At 41.7% G+C, this 10,716-nt stretch overlaps 1 protein-coding gene across 7 annotated transcripts in view; it reads right to left on the bottom strand.

The window, feature by feature from the left end:
• The window catches only part of Gfm2 (GTP dependent ribosome recycling factor mitochondrial 2), a 39,967-nt gene that overhangs the window by 6,496 nt on the left and 22,755 nt on the right, over nucleotides 1-10,716 (bottom strand). For all 7 annotated transcript variants that reach the window (XR_014997105.2, XM_048441509.3, XM_048441511.3 and 4 more), the window contains 7 exons: nucleotides 10,583-10,682; nucleotides 8,398-8,584; nucleotides 5,874-5,950; nucleotides 4,314-4,452; nucleotides 1,583-1,762; nucleotides 1,234-1,349; nucleotides 461-643 (listed from right to left, as the gene is read on the bottom strand). Coding sequence is in view for 6 of the 7 variants with exons in the window: in XM_048441509.3 (XP_048297466.3) it covers nucleotides 461-643; nucleotides 1,234-1,349; nucleotides 1,583-1,762; nucleotides 4,314-4,452; nucleotides 5,874-5,950; nucleotides 8,398-8,584; nucleotides 10,583-10,682 (982 nt within the window). In the remaining variant the exon portion in view is untranslated. The remainder of the gene's footprint in view (nucleotides 1-460; nucleotides 644-1,233; nucleotides 1,350-1,582; nucleotides 1,763-4,313; nucleotides 4,453-5,873; nucleotides 5,951-8,397; nucleotides 8,585-10,582; nucleotides 10,683-10,716) is intronic.

Raw genomic sequence — 10,716 nt, 5'->3', positions numbered from 1 at the left:
ATCATATGGGAGAATTGTCTGTATTCTGTCAATCATGTTTTAAATAAATGCTGATTGGCCAGGCAGAAAATGTAGGCGGGAAAACCAAACAGGAAATAGAGATGATGCAATAAGAACAGGAAAATTCTGGGAAGGAGGAAACTGATTCCTCACACTCCTACCCAGACCACCAAAGCAGCAAGATATGATTTGCCCCACTGAAAAAGATACTGAGCCACATGGTTAACACAGATCAGAAAAATGGGTTAATCAAGATAAGAGAGTTAGCTAATAAGTAGCCTGACCTAATGGGCCAATCAACTTTATAACTTACGGAGTCCTCTGTATGATTTTCTTTTGGGGCTAAACAGCTATGGGAACCAGGCAAGACAGAAAACACAAACTAGCAGGCTCCCTTCATGTTACAAGTGTAAATCTCGTATATTAAACAATATGTACAGTTCAAATGCAAAGAACTTACCATCATTTCTGCTAAAGGAACGAATCCTATAACAACCTTGCTGTCCTGGCGAGTTTGAATTTCCTGAATATTCCCTCTTCTTTGGGCCAAGTCTGCCAGGACGGGGCTGAGGTAATCTCCAGGCACTGTTACCTCAAGACTCATCAGCGGCTCCAGCACCTGCTTCTCAGCTTTCTTCAGGGCCTGAAGGGAGTTCATAAGTTGAACAAATTTCTATTCAAGTAAAATGAAGTTACATAAAAGCTGAAAAACTGAACTATTTCCAATATTCTTGAGCCTAAGGCTCTGGTAACCTCAGTTGCTTTAACACTCCAGGGATAGCATTTTGTAAGAAACCAAGGTCTTTACTACTTGATTATACATACTAGTGGTCACATGCTGGAGGACAACAACGCCAACAGTCAAGATGGCAGAAACATTCTCTATAAACAAACCCTTCCTTGTGCAACACACAGTTTACAATCTTAGACTTCAGAGGCCACAAAAGGAAGCTGAAAATGTTTTCAAGATAATTGTGTGGGAAAACATACAATTAAGAGAAAAATGGGCCTGGGCTCTGTACCTCAAGAACCAGTTTAAAATCTTTAAAATTACATTTATTTGTGTGTAGCACATGCTCATGAGCACCACAGGGAGTCTGTGGAGGCCAGAGGACAACTCTAGGGGTCAGGTCTCCTTTCCACTATAAGTTCTGTCAGCACAGCTGCCTGTGGGGTCTATGGTGCCCACTCAGCGCACTCCCTTACAGCGGAAGCATGGAGACTGCTCGCTACCTTTTGAACACATCTTGAGACACAGGCATTAACCATAGTAGTGGAGGTGCCGGGGTGAATCATCAAGGAGTGTAACGTTATTGCCACATCTTGAACTGGAGATCCAAGTAAAGGTCCTGAGTAAGGGGAAAAATAAAGCAGAATAATATAAACAAATAGTCACAAAGAATAAAGCAACAAAAATACAACTCAAGTGCAAAGAAACAGACAGAACATGAGGTATCTGTAAAACATGGAACAATTAGGAGGCGAGTAGTGTAATGCCGAGGCAGAGTACATGCTGCTGTGCACAAGAAACTGGCTCAAAATACAGATGAAAACGGATTAAGTCGTCATTCGCTCCCCTTACCCTGGAGGCACGCACTGTGGACGGCATTTTCAATGGCTTCTCGGGAGGCCTGCACTAGACCTTCACTGACACAGTCAGCATACTCAATCACAGCCCTGCTGGACGGTGCTTCCCCTGGCCGGGCTTCCAGTTCTGCGCTCACAAAATGCCGCTTGTCGCCTAAAGTCCTGTCTAGAGTATCTGAAAACAAACACATTGAAATGCATGAAAAATAAGGGGGTGACTTCAGACAATGCTCAGCTTTTGGCCAAGAAATGAAGGAAGCCAAAGCAAAATGCCAGCAACAGACTGCCAAGGGGTAGAGGCTGCCTTCACTGAAACTGCCTGCTTCTAAAGTCTGAGTCTACTCAAAAGACAGTCTTTAAGATTATCAAATAAATGGCCCTGGGCTGGTGGCTCACGCCTTTAATTCCAGCATTCAGGAGGCAGACCAGGCCAGCTTGATCTTGAAAAATCTCAATCTCTCTGTCTCTCTCTGTCTCTCTCTGTCTCTCTCTGTCTCTCTCTCTCTCACACACACACACACACACATACAGTACCAAATGAATGGAATAAATGACCAGAGCTTGAAAGAAACGTAACACTCAGATTATAAAAACATCTAGAGAGTATAAAAAGCGGCTAATTAAAACTATAAAATGTGTTTCTCTGCCAATTTCCAAACTTAAATTTCATATATTCTTTCAGCAACATTTCATGTTTCTTCCCCAAAAAACTTTCTTAAAATATAGGTAAACAGTTTTCCTTGGTTTTGCTTTTTTGTTTTGTTTTTCCTATGTTTTTCTTTCTTTTCTTTTTGAGACAGAGTCTCACTATGTATCTCTGACTTTCCTGGAACTCACTATGTAGACCAGGCTGGCACTGAACTGACAGAGATCAACCTACCTCTGCCTCCCACGTGCTGGGATTAAAGGCGTGCACCACAATGTCAGGCTCTAATTTCTGGGGACTGAACCCAGAGGCTTCTCTGCCTTGCTCTTACCACATTCTTACGGCTCTCCCCACCAGCAGCTGCTACCAGCACTCTGCTGACACAAAATGGCTACATTCACGTGAGCAGCAATGTAACGCGGCCACTCAAATCCCACACTCAAAACTAAAAACTGAGCCTTGATAATTCCTTTTGAGCTTGCTACTATGAAACATCCAAGAAAGCATACATAAACTAAAAAATAAGACGAACAACACAAAACCTAGAATTTTTCTTTTTTTTTAAGATTTATTTATTATGTATACAGTATTCTGCCTACATACATCCTATAGGCTAATAGAGGGCACCAGATCTCATAACAGGTGGTTGTGAGCCACCATGTGGTTGCTGGGAATTGACCTCTGGAAGAACAGTCAGTGCTCTTAACCTCTGAGCCACCTCTAAAATTTCTAAAGAAACAGAAATTGCTAGTACCTACAGTACCGTTCCCGTGACTGTCTTAGGTATCCTCATCTGCATGTACCCTGGGCACATCTGGTTATCACTTCTGCACCCCCCTTTCTACCAGGCCGTGTTCCATCCCTGCCATGCCCTCCACCTCTCTCAGGAGACACTTCACACTCCACTCTGAAGAAGACCCGCCCCTTCCTCCTGCTATTATGTCTCATGTTCTAGTGAATTCACATCACTCCTCGGGAGTGCAATTACTGTCTACATCGTCTCTTGGTGTTTAATGACTCTATGTTTGACAGTGAACAAATTTTTCAAGCTGGCAAATTGGTTCCTGTAATCCTGGGACCTCTTTTCCCTTTTTAAAAGCATTTGTTTTCCTTTTTGTATAGTACCTTACTGTGAGATACCCTCAAGGCCTGGGTTGACATACAACTCTCTGGAGACCTTCTGCTTCCTTCAGCATCTTCAAGATGCTACCTACTCACAAGTACCTAACAGGTTCTGTAAATTAGGCTTAAAACTCTGTATCAGAAGCTTACAGCCACGAATCTGGACTCGTGCCTCGATGCCACCGCCTTGGCTTCTATGGAGAAGACCCCCCAAGGCAGCTCCTTCTGTGAGGAAGAGGCCTCCATGCTGAGGCAGAGAGGACAGCTGATGGCTGCAGCGTGCACTTACTTCCCCAGACTCTTGTTCCCAGAGTTTCGTGCTAACCAGCGCAGGCATTAACTTAAAAGGGTATTATTCATGTTTATCTGGGCTTTACTGCTGCAGATGTACAGTCCAGAACAGAGCCCCGTGATACCGCATCCATGCTTAACTTCAAGTTCCAGTGAAATGTGGTCGCCTAGACTCAACAAATTTTGGGTGTGCTTAAGGGCACTTGGTTATCTTAAGCATTTCTGGTCTGCACTGCTTCACAACCTTCCACGCATAGTTCACTTTGGGGTAAATAGTGCTCACTGTTATTTCACTTAAAAGAACCAAATACAGAAAAGCTGGGCACGTACATTCAGGACAGAAACATGAAACCTGCACTTTCTCTAGAATGCTACTCATTTTAATAAAATAAATATAATTCATTGACTTCAAAGTCTTCTGGCATTTCAGTGGCGAGCACAAGTAAGCAAGTCGTCTGCTTCACTAGCTTATCCTGTCCCACAGCTGCTGGAAGACGCATCTGTCTGATGAGCGCACAGTAATGGTCTAGGCCTTCTGTGTCTGTCACAAAATTTTTTACAAACTGACATAGTAAAACTGTGGGAGACACTAGAAACTGTGACCCCCTTCCATTTACACAACTAAACACTGACAAACCCAGAATGTCCAAAATGTTTTATTTTTTACCTGAGGCACGAACTGAGTTTAAGATGGTTTCCCGGTATGCCACCTGCAGAGGCCCTAGATAGGTCTCTAGGCCATATTCCCTCTTGATTCGGTCATGAATAATCTCAATATGTAACTCCCCCATACCACACAGGACTGTCTGTTTATAAAAAGGAAAAAAAGATAAGACAAAATACTATATACAGAGAAAGAATTTCAAAAATATTATAAAAAGTAATGATATTCATGTATTTAAGTAATTTTCCATTAATTACAACTAAATTTCTTTTGAAAATTTTTTTGGGCTCCTATATGAAAGTATTACTCATTTTCCTGGCTAGGATAATGGATCAATTGTAGTCTCCTTTCACGACAGTTTGGTTACCAGTCGGGTGAGTAAGTGGCATCAAGTTATCTAACCCGTGTATCAAATTCCGGCCAATGCACCAGGAGTGCAATCAATGTTCTGGACTCTGCTTTGTATCTTCTTTCTTTGTGGACATCTGTTTATTGCTATCTATTATGGTACATGTGGTATGTTTGTGTATAACATAGAGGAGAAGCATGTGCAGGGGTCAGAGGACAACGTATCTGGAGGCCTGTGCAGCCAATGCCTTTACTCACTGAGGCATCTTCTTGGCTCTAGTTTTTAATATTTTATATGTATGGGTATTTTGCCTGCATGCATGTGTGTGTCCGCTGGTATGGCTGGTGCCCACTGAGCCAGAATAGAGCACTGGATGGGAAGTACGCTTAACCACTATGCCGCCTCTCCAGCCCCCGGTTTGCTTTTTGACAGGCTCTCACTTGTGTGCAGTCTAGATTCACTTCAAATTTGTAGCAATCCTATTACCTCAGCCTCTCAAGTATTGGAACCAGACATGAGCCACCCAAGACCAGGCTAAAACCCTTTTCTTTCTTTTCTGGGTGGCATGGGTTGGGGTGGGCTGTGTGGTGGTATTTTTCAGCCTGTGTCTCATTAAATAGCGCTGGCTGTCCGGGAACTCACTTTGTAGACCAGACTGTCCTAGAACTCGGAGATCCACTTGCCTCTGCCTCTCAAGTGCTAGGATTAAGGCGTGTGCCACTACACTCAGCTAAACCCTTGCTTAGTGAAAAAGCAGACAATTGTTTGAAACTATGCTGAAGATGACGCCTTGAGAACGAGGTAAATAGCTTCCCCTAGAACCTCCCAATTACATGGATATTTCTTAAATGCTGGAGGGAGTGGCAAGCCCTAGGCTAGCTGGAACACGCATACATCAGAGAAACAGGCCTCTGTGGTTCTGACCTCCCTCTAGGATGCTGCTTCTGTAAGCATCAGTGGAAAAGACACAAGAGTTGAACTTATTTTAAAACTTCACAAAAGCCTGTATTATGGAAAGTCAAAACAGATGGGGAGTGATCTGTACATGTGAAATGTAGTTATTTTAGGGAATTGAAGAGAGTATTTATTTAGAATGACAACATCATAAAGGGGAACTTAAATTATGAATCCGAGCTTTTTCTTTCAGGAGACTAGTTAATGTCATATGAATGTCTTCCTTCTCTCCCTTCTAGGGCTGGGTAATAAATACGTACTTGTCCAGAGTCAGGATCAATCCTCACTTTTAAACTGGGATCTTCACGCTGAAGGCGGTCCAAGGCATGATCCAAATCTGAGAGATTAAACAATAGCTATCACTGTCTTCACTTCATTTCTATGGAAATAAACAGAGTCTGAAGTGGGGAGCACAGACTAACAATCAGGTACATTGATAAAAAAAAGAAAATTTCAAAGAGTCATAAATGCAGAGACTAAAACAAGGTAAGACAATTTCAATGAGAGTTGCTTAAGAGTGAGTATGTGCACACATCTCCACAGCAAGCTGGGTACAGTAGCAAGCAGGCTGGCGGTCAGACATCAGCCAGTGAAGACCAGCACTAGATGAGAAGGAAGGTGCAAGCCAGAGAGAGCATGCACTGTCTTTCAAGCCATGCTGGGAAGTCTGGCTTTATACTGGGAAGCCACTGAAGAACATTAAAAGGCCAGTAACGTCATCTGGCTCTACTTCATAAAGACAAATCTAGGAGCCGACAAAAAAAAAAATAAATAAATAAAAGGCCAGTGAGCCTTCATAAACACTGGCTACACTGAAGAGCCAGCAAAGGGAAGATAAAATGACATCTGATCCCTCTGGTGAATTCTCAACTACAGGTGAGTCTGAAGACGGATCACTGTGTGCTATGGGGAGTCAGACAATGATAGACTTTGCTGATGAATATGCTTGCCTTCTTTATAAAAAGTTCCACAGACTGAAAAGTGCAGCCGTAGGAAAGAGCTGAACTACAGATTAAAAAGCTAACCTTTATCACTATATTCATTCAAATTGTTCTTAGGTATATAAACCAGGCCTTCTAGAGCTCTGCTGGCCAACAGTAGCCATTGGGCATTTTCAGTATTACTGCTCTGAATTAATAGGTACTATTAATGTAAAATGCATACCATATTTCAAAGACTTCACATGAAAAAAATAGTACTTTAAAAAGATTTATGTGTGAGAGTACTTTGACTTCTTTTATGTCTATGCACCATTTGCATGCTGATGTCCTTGGAGGCCAAAAGAAGGTGTCAGATTCTCTGAAAATTGAGTAACAGATGGTTGCTAGTCACCATGATCCAGCACTGGATGCTGAGAACCCAAACCAGTCCTCTGCAAGAACAGGGGGTGCTGTTAACCACTGAGTCATTTCTTGACTCATTAATACTTTTTCAATTACTACATGTTAAAATAATAATAATTATAATTATAATAATAATAATGGATGAATATCCCTTATCTGAAATGCTTGAGATGAGAAATGCTCAAATTTCATGCATTTCAGATTTTGGATTTTCTGTATCTTTTTCTTTTTTTTTTCTTTTAAATGCTTTATGGATGAGCGCCTGCACGTAAATATGTACCAATAACTGGTTGTTACTAAGGAAACCAGAGAGAGCATCAGATGCTTGGAACCTGAGTTACTGGCAGTTTCGAGTAGCTGTGTGTGTGCTGGGAACTGAACTCGGACTTCTGGTAGAGCAAGTGCTCCTAATCACCGAGCGCTGTTCCAGCCCCTCTACATCTGCCTTACATTAGATACTGTTCCTTCAGCAACTGGACAAAAAAAGACACGGTTTCTTTCATTACTCAGGGTCTTACATCTGCACTCTGATTTCTTTCATGTTCTCTCTAGCTGGGTAGATGAAGAACTGCAACCCCACCCAGTTAGAGACTTTCTTTCCCATTACATTATAGGAGATACAGAGAGGAAATAAAGATTGTTCTTATTCTCCCATAATCTGTGAGTCCAGCTCATCTTTAAAGGGAGTAAGGAAAACTATAAAACTTGTGTTTAGGTAGTCTTCATAACTGAGTATTCATTGAGAGCCTCATAAAGCACTGATGTTTGAGATGAGACCTACAGCGTTTTAAAGACAGACAAATTCAGGGAAAACCATTACAGTGTAAGCAAGACTATGTCAAGGAAGAGAAACCACAACACAAAATGGCACACCATCTTCAAGAAGTCAGAACTGGTTCATACTTTAGATGCAAAAAAGTGAATTAGTTAAAATTCATGTCCTAATTAATCTAACACACTAGGAGGGTAGGACAAGGTAGGGTCAATTAATTAGAATCCCATAAAAAGCATTACAAGGCTGGGTGGTGGTGGTGCACGCCTTTAATCCCAAAGCTTGGGAGGCAGAAGCAGGTGGACCTCTGTGTTTGAGGCCATCATGGTCTACAGGATGAGTTCCAGGACAGCCAGTGCTACACAAAGATACCCTGTAAGCAAAAACAAAACCAAAAAAACAATACAACAACAAACCAACCAACCAACAAAAGTATTACAAGAATAAGAATGAGAAGTATATGAAAGTAGAAAAATGGCTAAGACATATATAGAGTTTGTAAAAGTCAAAGCGATTTAAGAAAAGCACAGACCAAACCACAAGAAATGCTGAACAGTAAAGGCAAGTAAGATCTATCTCTATCATGCAGAAAGTCTCCTGAGGACTCACTGTGACTACTTCCCATACACTACAGACACCAATGAACTGAGACACAAAGACTGTCGGTACCTGGTTGCTTAGCCACTGATGGGGGTTCTATGGTGCAGAAGAAAACAGGTTCTGGGATCTCCACCCCTGCCAACAGCAGACTCTCTGCTTCATTGTTTTTCCCGTGCTTCTTTTCTCCCCTTCCCGCTCGACGGGCTGCAGCTAAGGCGCTGGACTTGGAAGAGACGATGGTGTCTCCAGTGGCAGTCTGCAAGCAAATGGGACAGCTTCCTGGCTAGCACTCTTCCACTCAAAACCCCTAGACAGAATGTTAGTGTAGCACAGAAGGAAATAAATTCACAGATCTTACAACTCTACATAAACAACGCTCATTTACCTTGGGTAATAACTCTACCTAAAATGTCATTGTCATAAGTTCTAAAAGGGCTGGAGAGATAGCACAGAGGTTAAGAGCACTGGCTGCTCTTCCAGAGGACCTCAGTTCAATTCCCAGTAACTACATGATGGCTCACAGCCATCTATATTGAGATCTGATGCCCTCTTCTGGCCTGCAGGCATACATGCAGGCAGAACAATATAATACATAGTATATACATAATAAATAAATAAATATTTTTAAAAAAGCAATTTGGGGAAAGAGGGTTTATTTTTAAATAAATAAATTCTAACAAATAATGAAACATATATAATACACACCAAACCAAAATTTACTGGCAAAAAAATGTATTCATCTGCCTGAATTTCCCATCATGGCAAGGCAGGTTCACTAAAAACTCATAATGTTTTTAACACCAGTTAAGAATTTCTTACTGCCGGCGGTGGTGGCACACACCTTTAATCTCAGCACTCGGGAGGCAGAGACAGGCAGATCTCTGTGCGTTCAAGGCCAGCCTGGTCTACATTGCGAGTTCCAGGACAGGATCCAATGCTACAGAGAAACCCTATTTTGAAAAACTGGAAGAAAAAAAAAAGGAATTTCTTACTGTTTTACCAAAAAATTCTCTATTACCTCAAATATCCAATTAAGCAGAACACACAGAGAGACACTAAGAAGAAGTTCCATGGGGATAGAGCAGTATTTCACACCAACTTAAGACACGCCCATGAGTGATATAGACTGCACGTAAACGGTTTCAGTCCTGCTCTGCTCATGTCAAGGCTGTGCTGGGTTCCCTCTGTAGAAAACCCTCCAAATGTTTGCAGTGCTCCTTCAAATAAGCACCAGGAGCAGGCCCTGCCTTTAGGAAGACAGAGAAGACAACAATAATAAAGCCAGGTTCAGTCAGGCATGGAAGCACACCCTTTAGCCTCAGCATTCAGGAGGCAAAGGCAGGCAGGTATCTGAGTTCAAGGCCAGCCTGGTCTACAGAGAAAGTTCCAGGACAGCCAAGGCTACACAGAAAAACTCTTTCTCCAAAATATCCCAGGTATAAAATTCAGACCATGGAAGTTTTCTCCTAAACATTTCTGAAAGCTGCAGTTACTTATGAAGAGTTAAAAAGGTTAAAGTAACAATTTTTATCCCAATATGAGATGTGCCCAAATTTAACAAAAAAATACATTTGACTAATCTGAATTAAAAGAAATTTTTAACCCACCCAAAGCAGATGTGGCTCTAAGTGTGTCCTTCCATTTGCTCTATAAATGTCTAGGTGGTGTCCATTGTGTGCAAGCACTGGAGTCCACTGCAGACTGAGAACTAAGAATAAAAGACACCCAAGCCTTGGCCCTTAATGAGCTCTTGATAGCAAAATGCCTTTCATCATTATCTGGTCAGTTGTACGGTTAGATCAAACTTTCTGTCATGATCAAACAGGTAAACACTCACCAAGCATAGCAGTAGAGAGTTTGAGACCAGCCAGGGATGGACAGCAAGCTCAAGGCAAGCCTAGGCAACTCAGTGACGGAGAAAGAGAGAGCCCCCCCATTCCCCCCCTACAAACACACATATAGGTGAAAATTCCATGCAGATAAAACAGTATTTTAAGTAAACTTGACATACACATTTCAACAAGTAGTAGACTTTACTTGGTGTTGAACTTCATTTGACTATAATTCATTCTGTCTGTGGGTTTCTCTTAATCTGTTTTTCTTTCTAACTAATGTATGGCATTCAGCCATATTGATGACTATGCCATCATATTTCATATAATGACATTCAGATGATTTGTAAAGTTTTTGCTATTATAAACTATTTATAAATCACATTTACAGGATTTGCTATGGAACCCATGTGGTTACTCACTTGTTTAAGACCAACTGTCAAAGCAATGTTGCCAGCAGTCAAGGAAGGGATCTCCACATGCTGGTCAGCAAATGGCAAAAGCAGGCGACTCATTCTCTCCCTATAAAAAACCCATAATTTATAACAGTAAAGTA

Source organism: Myodes glareolus, chromosome 15, assembly GCF_982192425.1.
Source record: "Myodes glareolus chromosome 15, mMyoGla1.1, whole genome shotgun sequence".
NCBI lineage: Eukaryota > Metazoa > Chordata > Mammalia > Rodentia > Cricetidae > Myodes > Myodes glareolus.
This window is presented reverse-complemented; position numbering and strand designations above follow the sequence as displayed.